Source organism: Coloeus monedula (assembly GCF_965178545.1).
Source record: "Coloeus monedula genome assembly, chromosome: 1".
In the NCBI taxonomy this organism is placed as follows: domain Eukaryota; kingdom Metazoa; phylum Chordata; class Aves; order Passeriformes; family Corvidae; genus Coloeus; species Coloeus monedula.
Genome location: NC_138781.1, coordinates 125764484 through 125774951, shown reverse-complemented (window position 1 = coordinate 125774951; position 10468 = coordinate 125764484). Strand labels below are relative to the sequence as shown.

At 50.6% G+C, this 10468-nt stretch overlaps 1 protein-coding gene across 1 annotated transcript; it reads left to right on the top strand.

Annotated features, from left to right (window-relative positions):
* Nucleotides 1-2585: 2585 nt before the first annotated feature.
* PRDM14 (PR/SET domain 14) lies at nucleotides 2586-9555 on the top strand (the record flags this gene model as incomplete). Its single annotated transcript, XM_082285799.1, has 6 exons — nucleotides 2586-3126; nucleotides 3431-3714; nucleotides 3888-4158; nucleotides 5720-5922; nucleotides 7168-7269; nucleotides 9328-9555. The coding sequence occupies 6 exons, from the start codon at nucleotides 2586-2588 to the stop codon at nucleotides 9553-9555; spliced, it is 1629 nt and encodes a 542-aa protein (XP_082141925.1).
* Nucleotides 9556-10468: the final 913 nt, after the last annotated feature.

Below are 10468 nucleotides of genomic sequence, written 5' to 3'. Positions count from 1 at the left end.
CTCCCCGAGGTCATGACTTTATTAATGCACTAAATGCCTTTAACCTTTTAGAAGATGTTAAAGCATCTAAAGATTTAGCTGCAGTATAGTGGCAAGGGTACCTCAAGCCTTTCTCCTCTCCTGGATTCTGTGTCATCAGGCTTCTAGAAAAAGGAAACTTTTTGTTCCTGATCGTGTCTACAATTTAATTAATGATGAGAATTTTAAAATTTCATGTTGTACTTACTTGACTTCATTTCTCCTGAACCTCTAATGTGAGCATCTCTCCTCCCCTAGTCCCTCTCCCTGTCCTTTGCTGTGATACCTGGACACAGCATAGTCAAAAGATTCCAGATTATCTGGCAACACTTTAATTCTAACTGTAGCTCAAACTTTTCTGTACAATCAGAGTTCAAAGTCTTGTTCCTGTAAATCAGATTAGTGCTAGTACTACTTTTATGCTACTGATGCATCAATAAAGTCATGTTGAAATGCCTTTTCCAAAAGCATTGCAGCATCAATTCTGTTTTACCAGTAACAGAGGTTTGGCACAAAGAAGAGAAAATTAAAAAAAAAAAAAAAAAACCAAGACAACTGAAAAATCAGGCCATTTAAGCTAAGGGACTATCTCAAGCAAGTTGTAGAAGGCTGGATTCCTACCTTCTCCTTAAGATCTGTGCATATTAGCTTCCGTGGTGTATCCAGTACTTTTGTCTGACAGAGGCTGGGATGGAGAATGAGGTTGTAGGTAGACGAACTAGCCCAATACATGTAATGCAAACTACAGAAATGTTTCTGCTCAGCTTTGGGGACAGAGATGTGTTGGACTGGCTGTGGGAGGGATTTTGGCAGGTATGGGAGCCTGGATCAGCTCTGTGTCTCTCTCCAGCTGGGTTGTGTGCTTGTGTTTGCTGTCTTAGTGTTTATATCCTAAGTGAAAAAATAAAGGGAGGTTGCAAATCAAAGCTTGTGGTAAGCAGGAGTTGCAGTGCCTGAGGGAGTGTGGGCTGAACGTCCTCATTCCCCCAGGCAGCCGGTGATTCCTTCTCGAACTCTCTGTTTCAGAGCACTTCACTCAGGCCAGATAAGAAACCAGGATTGAACAGATGGCTTCACCTCTGGTCAAGTGCAGGCAGTGACTGTGTCTGGAGCCAAGGGTTCTCTCTCTGGGGCTGCTTCAAGTGCTTCCTAATGCATCCCTTCTTTGGGATGAAAACAATATTTTAGAGAGGATCACATGGAGCTATGTTAATTAATTTTTATAGCATACCAAATATAATCACTGAAATGGCATCTAAAACTCCAGGAGCTAAGCCTGGCTGTGTTCCCCACTCCAGCTGTGTCTGTGTGCAGTTTTGCTTGTGCTATGCTGTGCCCCAGGAAGCCTTTGCTGCCTTTCTCTGTGAGAGAGCCATGGGTGCAAGTCCCCAGGCTCTGTACAGTGCAGCAGAGCCCATCCTGTCCCCTCCCTCCATGCCTGCAGGTGCAGTGTCACCCAGGCTGGAGTGAGCTACTCAGGAGGGAGCTCTGCAGTAACACACCCTATATGGGGTTATTTCTGGGCTGAGGATTTCTCCATCTCCCTGCACCAGCAGGGATGACACTCTGCAAAGTGAACACCTGGGCCCCTAGGATCCTGCAGTCCCTTCCAAGTCCCCTTTTCATTGCAATTGTGTCAGGTAGCCACCTGGAAGGAAGGCAGGAGAAACCCTATAAAAACCCGGGATGAAACCACAGACACGGGAATCACCTAGCACCTCTGCAAGAGGCAAGGGCCAGGTGTCTTCCTCTGGTCCCATCCTGGGCAGGTGCTGGCATAGGCCTGATCATGGAGCCATGAAAACCCCAGCAGGAGCCCAGTGTTCTGCTAAGCACCTAACAGGAAGCCCCAGGCTAGAGTAAAAAGCACTTCAGCAGTGTCCGTGGAACCTGCAGGGACTGAGAGTGCGCTGCTCCTGTGTGCTCAGGCCAGTGGAGTTTCAGAGGTGTTTTCTGCCTTTCCATATTCAAACCACACACCTGCAACCCCCGAAAACACTGTGTGGGAGCCCTGTGTCCTGCTCCGCAGAACCCTCACCTCCGGCAGCAGGCGGTCATCCGTGGGGAGCAGCGCTCCCGCACCCCGGCCTCCTGCTCTGGGGAGAGGCAGAGCCCACCAGCCTGCGGCCGGGGCCCTGGGCCGGGGCTTGGAGAGGCGGCGGGCAGAGCCGGCGGTAGGGAAGGTGGGTCCGGGAGGCTGGACCACCCCCCTCCCCTCCCCTGCACCGACGTGAGGAGGGGCGGCCCGGCCGCTCCGTGAGTACCCGTGGCTCCGCCCCGGGGTAGGGGTGCTGCCCTGACCAGCGCCCCAGTCCGCCCCCGGGGCTGTGTGACCCCCAGGGCGGGGGCCGCCGCCCGTGCCCACCCTCCCCGCCCCGCTCCTCGGGCCATATAGCCGCGGGGGTAGGCTGGGGCTGGCCCGCTCGCCCCGACGGCGGAGGGCAGAGAGCGGCGGCTCCCGCGCCCCCGCCCCGCAGCGGGACCCTGCGGCGGCAGCACCCAGGTGTCTGCCCCCCCCCGCTTCCCGGCAGGTCCCCCTTTTCATTCCCCGCCCGACTCCTCCCGACATGGCTCTGTCCCTGGCCGGCGAGTCGGTCCCCGGAGACGGCGGAGACTCGCTCGGGATGAGCCCCGCCGGCCTCGCCTCCTACTTCCCCTCTTTCCTCCCTCCCTCCCAGTACTTCGAGACAGCACCCGACTTCTTCCAGCCCCTAAAATCCCTGGGCGGGCTGGTTTCCTCCTCCCCGCCTCTGCCTCCCTTCACCTTCAGCAGGGTCCCCGCTTTCCTGAGCCAGGCACCCCCCCTGCCCCCCGAGCCCTTCCCCAGCCTCCCCTTGCCTGTCTACACCAGGCTGCCGGCCCCCTTTCCTCCCAGTGAGGGCTCGGCTCTCGGGACGGGGACCCCGGGGTTGCTCTCGCCGCCCTACCCGAGCCCCCCGCGCAGGGCTGCCCGCAGTCCGGGCGCAGACGGGGCGGCGGGGCAGAGCTACAGGTACCACTTCACCGAAGAGGAGCTCAACGCTGTGCTGTACGGGGCACTCCGGAGCAGTCAGCCGACCGGGAACCTCCACGCCATCTCGGGGCTCCGGGTGTCCCCCGCCAGCTCGGGTAAGGGGGTATTCGACGGCGGCGAGAGGGGCGCACAGGGTGACATCGGGCGGCAGGTCGCTTCTGCGCTCCCACACAATCAGGTGTGCGGGAGGGTTCGGGGACAGTCCCAAGGGATGCAGGCAGCCAGGCTCAAGGGCCATCGCAGGGGGCACGTCGGACTTTATTTCCCTGTGATTTTCTTGCGTTACGAGCCCACACCTGGGAAAAGCCAGGGGTGATTCAGTCTGCGGCCTCTGTCGGGGAGGTAGGACCTGCTCCTGGGGGCCGGTGCCATGCTGAAAAAGGGATTCCTCTTCTGCAGGGGCTGCGGACTCCTCCGCCCCGCCGCTCGACCGGGACTCGCTGCAGCTACCCGAAGGTAAGGCCCGGGACCGTCCGCGCTGCGCCCGCCCGCGCCGCGCCGCGCTCAGCCCCCTGTCACCCGCAGGGCTCGCGGTGCTGCGGGTGGCCTACGGGGACGTGTCTCAGCTCGGAGTCTTCTGTACGGACCCCATCCCGAAAGGAGTCCGCTTCGGCCCTTTCCAAGGCAAAGTGGTCAACACGAGCGAGATCAAGACTTACGACGACAACTCGCTGATGTGGGAGGTAGCCGAGGCACCGTCGGGCTCACCCCGCAGCCCCAACGCGGGGCCGGGGCGAGGCTTTCAGCCTCCCTTCTACCGTAGCCTGCAAGAGGGGCCCGGCCCAGTGTGGGTGGTGGGAGCGGGACGTGTGCGGAAGGGTCGGTCAAACCTGATCCTGTTTTCTCTGCTCTCCAGATCTTTGAATACGGTGGCCTGAGCCACTTCATAGACGGGAAGGGAGCCGCTGGCAACTGGATGTCCCTGGTGAACTGCGCCAGGTTCCCCGAGGAGCAGAATTTGACGGCTATCCAGTGCCAGGGACAAATCTTCTACGAAAGCTGCAAGGAAATCTTCCCGAAGCAGGAGCTGCTGGTGTGGTACGGCGATTGCTACGTGCAATTCCTGGGCATCCCCATCAGCTTGAAGGGCATGGTGGAGGGGAAGAAACCCCCGCAGCATTCCGAAGGTGAGCCTGCCAGCAACCCCTTGGGTGACACTACCCCTTATTCCGACGGACGTATGCCTGGCCGGGATTAGATTCACACGAGGTAAAGAAACACAGGCATCACTTTTTTTCCAGTTGTTTTATTTTAAAGGCTTCCCAGACCCTGCGATGAAGCGGTGGTGGGTGACCGGTTCTGCCGCGGGGGCGGCGGCCCGGCAGCCCCGGTCCCTCGGGTCTGTCTGCCCTCCCGGGGAGCCGATCCCCGGCCGCCCCTTCCTGCAGCATCCAGCACCCCGAAGCAGCAGCTTCCCCTCGGCGCCGGGGAGTCCGGGGGGTGCACCGAGGGCTGCCGGCAGCGCGGAGCAAGAGGCTCCCCTTTCTTCCGCCGGCAGTCCGCTCCCAGTCCGCGGTTCCTCGGGGAGTTTAAAGTGTTGTTTGTTCTGACGATTGCAAAACATCTGGTGGTCCTGGGCTGAGCTTGCCTCGGCCCCGCAGCGCCGTTGTTCAGGGTCCCGTTTTGGGACGAGATGGGCTTTTCGGGGTTATTCCAGTTTTGGTCCTGTTCCATCTTACGATTGCACACCTGACTTTCGTGTAATTAACGCTCTCAGTAAATGAGGCAGGCTGAAGTCGTTCCGATCCCGTAATGCCAATATTGCTTGCAAAAGAAAGCCAAATGCACTTACGCCAGGGTGAGGGGAGGGGAAGGGTAGTTCTACTTGTAATGTACAGGAAGTATGATGTTCTTATAAGCAAAACATGTGTGGAGAAAACAGAATTGTGCCAATACGGGAAGAGCTGGAGCAGAGAAGGGATGGGTCGGCTGGGTGCAGCAGAAAGGGAGAGAAGCAAACTGGCATGAAAATTTGGCATGGAAAATTTTGTACCTGTTGTATCGAAGTGTCTAATTCGGACAGATGCTAAATGGTTCATTTCATCTTAAGGTTTGAGCTAAAGCTACTTTTATTAAAGACAGAAAAAGATGTGTAAACGTCTGAAAAATTTCCAGTGTTTTTCCTAAATTCAGCAGTTAAAAATGAATTGAAATACACACACCAAAAAAAAAAAAAAAAGCCAAATAAACTTGTTATTTTGTTCGATAGTTATTTGAAAACGATAGAAAAGGTGTGCAATTTTTTTTTTTTTTTTTTTGGGGGGGGGGAAGGTAGGTAAAATTTACGGACAGTTCTTGACAAGAAATATCTTGCAATGGTTCCATATGGGCAGAAGTTTTTATGTGGGACTCTGAGTTGTTTTTTCATATGTTTTCTTGCTATTTATGGAGATACAAGGATGAAATCCTGTTTTTGCTGAGGTTAGTAGCTAAAATTAATAATTTTAGCAGACTGTAGGCTCTAGTTTGTTCCCCTCCGTTAAAAGGGCAAGGGGAGCACTGCGAACGTTCAGGAGTCACGGCACGTATTTTGTTAATGATATTGCCAGCATCCGTTTACAGTTGTTGCCCTCTTGGAGACTTAAAATTCCCCGTAGGGGTCCCAGCTCTGACAAGGATGCAGATTTGAAGTGAATCCCTTCTGCCGTGGTGTAACAGAGAGGTGGCACTTTCCCTTCTGCTGTACAGAAGCCGGGGAGAGCTTCAAGTGTGAGCGCTGCGGCAAAGTTTTTGCCTACAAGTACTACCGGGACAAACACCTCAAGTACACCCGCTGCGTGGACCAGGGGGACCGCAAATTTCCTTGTCACCTTTGTGACCGATCCTTTGAAAAAAGAGACAGGCTGAGGATCCACATTCTCCACGTTCACGAAAAGCACAGACCTCACAAGGTGAGCCTGCTCCCGGGTCTCTCCTCAGTCACTGGCTCTTCTGGGGGGACTTAATAAGTCTTTTTTTTGGTCCAGATAAGATGCTGACAATGTTCCTCCTCCTCCAGTTTCCCCAGCAGTTTCCTGGTGGGACTGCTCTGCCTTTACGGGAAGAGCTTGTCATGTTCAACAAAGCTTGGTTGAAGAAATTTAATGGATTTAGCTTAGGAAAATAAACCCCACAGTCTCAGTGAGAGTTTAAAAAGAAACAAAATTTATCCTGGGCTTTTTGGGTGTTTGCATGTGAATGTTGCTCCTTTTCTTACACAGTGTGGGGGGTTAACTTGTGTTTAGAGGTGCTTGGCTCGGCAGGATGAGGAGAGAGACGTCTCACGTCTGTTTCTCACACCCCACCCCTCGGTCTGAGAACTGACCACAGCTGTGTCTGTGACTGTTGGACCAAACAGGGCTTAAAAGTTTTACATTCAATGTGAAGCAGACTTTCAACTGATGAAAGCAAATCTTTGAGATACTTTACTCATCTCCACCAAACACCTTGCTTCTAGCAGCACTGGGAATGGAAAATCAGGCTGTTTCTAAAAGCTTGGGAAGGGCAAGTCCTACTGCTTGAACTTGCACAGTTGAATCTGTCCTCAAAATTCTCCAAATACCTGTTTTATAGATCATCCTACAATGTGATTTTTTTCAGGAAAGTCTTTTATAACTAAAATGGCATTATTGCACTGTCAGAATATCTGCATGGAATTAGTAACAGATAAAAATATTCCATTAAATATGGGGTATTAAATACCATGTAATCCCTTTCTTTTTCATTTTCCCTTGCCTTGGTCGATTTAAGGTTATTTTATTCTTTAGGAAGTTTGTCTTTTAGGAATGAAAAATAACTGGAGTTTGATTTATATTTTTTTATGAAATGATTTTGCAAAAATTTTCATATTTTTATTGCTGAAGATCAATATTTTCCTGAAGAAAATAATTTTTATTGAAACAATTTTAACACAAATTATTTGAGATTTTGCATGATTTTCATGTGTGTATGTATGCATATGCACCTAAATTTGTTCTTAATAGAAGACTAAACTTCCAGGTATTTCAAATTATTGCAGCTTAAAATTACTATTGTTTTTACACATGAATACATAGATATATGCAAGAAATATGCACATCATCCACATACTTAATTTTTTTTTTAACTATTCCATTACATGCTTCCTTTTAACTTTATTCCTTTTTTTCCCCCCCCAGTGCTCTGTGTGTGGGAAGAGCTTTTCTCAGTCCTCCAGCCTGAACAAACACATGAGGGTACACTCTGGGGAGCGCCCCTACAAATGTGTCTACTGCAACAAGGTAAGGCAAAGCCTCCCCCCGTCCTCTGCTGCTCTTTCTTTTTTCCTTCAAGAAAATGCTTTGTATTTGAGTGGTAACCAGATAAGTGGGTGTCTATTCTGGGCAGTTGTGAGGTAAAGTGACAGGGCTGGATGAGACTGAAGAAACAGGATCTGGTCTCCATCTGACATGGAATTTGTGGCTCGTCCCAGCTCAGTGATCTGCTGCAGAAATAAGGTCTAGAAAAGCTTGAGAGCATTTCAAATACCATCCAAGGCATGCAGCTAGATCCACTATTCTATTTTTTCATCAGATAGGTAATTTTTGGTGTTAGTGACACTGTTTCTGGATGGCAATAAACAGATCTGGTCTATAAACTGAACCTGCACAATATAAATTTGTGCAGGCTTACCTTGTAATATCAGAGCTGTTGATGGGCAGCTGGGCATGGAGGTTTCACTTAAAAAGAACACAAACAGAACCATGCCGCCCTGATCAAAGATGTCCTCTGCTGTTACTGCCCATCACAGCAGGGACAATTCAGGTGAGCCCTCCCTGTGGAAGTGCTGATGGCTCTCCCAGCAGACAGCATGTGGATGCACAGGCTGCTGCTGGGTGAGTATTGGTAGGGCTCCAGGTGCCATGGATTGTCCATGCAATGCAGAAGTCCCACAAGCAGTGGTAACCTGCTCCTGATTTTGTAGAGCTAGAAGTTTGTTTGTGACTGGCTGGACTAACACAAAGCTGAAGTGTCCTGCTGTGAAGAATCCTAGAGGAAGCTCCTTTTGGCTATTATATTTTTTTGTCTCCCCATGATCCTGAACACACTTGTAGGCAGAGTTTAGGATGAAATATCATCCTTAATCTTCTGATCACAAAAGGAGGTGGCAGAGCTTTATAGGTTGCTCTGTAAAGAGATCTCTAGGGACAGTTGACCAGCCCCCAGCCATTTCTGGTTGGACTGCTGTGGATTGGATCACATTAAACTATTAGTCCTCAGGCTGCTGGATGCAGCTATCCTGGGACATAGCCATCATTTCTGAGGCTGGAAAACCAGGGTCTGTTTTAATGAATCCTCACCTGCTCCTCCTGTGCAATTATGATACTTCTTTTCCTCTTCTACGTCTTAACAGTGGCTTTGCTTTTCCAGCTCCTTTGCTGGAAAGCAGTGGTCACTTATTTCGGCAACATTGTGAGATTAAAGGAACAGTGTTGGGTCAACATCACTATTCTCTCCCTAAAACATATTTTGGCCCTTGATATACATTTCCAAGGGCTTATGTATAGGACTCTGTGATCTTTTTGTGCTCTAAGGTTGCAAGTGAAAAGGCATCTGAGATGTAGTGCTGTTTGCTGTGAAAACTTACTACAGAGTATTTATTTTTTGTGGTCTGCAAATAGCAAAGGGCCTGAAATTGTCTCTCTTTGGATAAGAAAAAATGGGGGAAGCATGGGCAACTTCACAACATTCCTGTTGAAATTTTGATGTGAGAGTTTTATCCCCAAATGTAGGAGAAGTCTTTGACTTTGCTACTCAAGTGTGCGTGTTAGTGGTGGGGGAACAGGCTGGAAAGTCTGCCTGCAGAAAGAGCAGAGTATGATGGAGCAGGGAAAATGAGCCTGTAAAAGGTGTATGTGGACTGAATGGATGAATTTTAGCAGCTGAATCCCAAGACAGTCAAAGGGTTTATCTTTGAAAATAAGAACTGAAAGGAAAGCCTGCATTTTGTTTCCCAAACATAAAGGAGCTGCAAAGCTAATTAGGGCAGTATTGACTTCTTACCTCTGACATACAGAAGATATTTACTGGTGTCTTTGGTCAGAAATCTTTCTCTGAGCTTCATCTGTCTCCATGGAGTCAGCCACATCCGTATAGCAATAGCTGTTGCCTTCTGATTCCTCGTTGCTGGGAGTTTTCATTCTTTTTTCCAGTCACCTGAGGATGTGAGCTATTTCAGGACTTAATTTTGAAGGCAATGTGCTTCGATGGGGTCTGGGTTAGCTGAAGGCGGGGATGACACATGTGAAAGCAAATTACTTGCAACTGCATGTCCTTTCCGATGATCCCTGCCCTTCCAGGCGTTCACAGCGTCCAGCATCCTGCGCACTCACATCCGCCAGCACTCGGGGGAGAAGCCCTTCAAGTGCAAGCACTGCGGCAAAGCCTTCGCCTCGCACGCGGCCCATGACAGCCACGTGCGGCGCACACACAGCAAGGACAAGGGCTGCACGTGCTCCGTGTGTGGCCAGCACTTCCCTGAGCAGGAGGATTACAACTTCCACATGAAGATTCATGCTGCTCATTAGCCAGGAGCCCTGTGGATGTGTCCTGGAGCAGCTCGTGTGTGTGTTGGTCTGTGTGTGCACAGCGCGGGAGGTGACGCCTGCACTGGCTCCTGGGGTAGGTCTGGTCTCTGGACCCAGGGCATATGACTGAGCATAGGGAACACTAATGCCACTCTCCCTCTCCTCCCATACTCTAATCTCTAAAGGCAGGAGGGAATTCTACCTCCCAAAACCACTTTGTGCACAGGTATCACTGTGAGGAGCGTTTCTGCGTCTCTAATGCACCATGTCTGTGGACCGCCTTGTGCAGTCTGTATCAAAGCTTGTGCGAGGGAAGTTTTTATCAGGTGCATTTCTCAAAGCTGTTTTAACCTGTTTGTGTTGTTTGGACGCATGACCACAGGTATGTGGTCTACTCACCCTTACCCTGTCTTTTAATGATGTTCTATTTAAATGTGAACTTCCTCAGAGAAACTGACTACTGGACCAACAGAGAGGTATTTGAAATCCTTCATTCAGCTGCTGGGACACTGGGAGCTCCAGGACTGTGAGACCAATTCTTCCAGAGGGTGCTGGATGCTGGTTAGCCCAGAGGGAGAGAAGTGGGGTGTGGTAAGAGAGATGCAGGCCTGATGTTCCAGCTAGCAGAGATGTTGGCTCTGTCTTCTCAAGAGTTTGGAGGACCAAACATAGTGATATTCCTAAGCATTAGCGCTGTTGGGTGGATAATGAGCAGTCAAGTGGCCTCACAGAAGTGTTTCATTGTGGACTCAGAACAGGCCAGGAGCAGGCACAATCCTAGCATGAGGCTCCTCTTTCTGAATTTCACTGAACCTGCCTGGTCCTGGCCAGGTGAGTCTTTGCAGTGAGCCCTGATATGAAGGGTGGTGGGCTCCTCTACTTCCTCCTGGCTTTATGTTGGATGACTGTTATA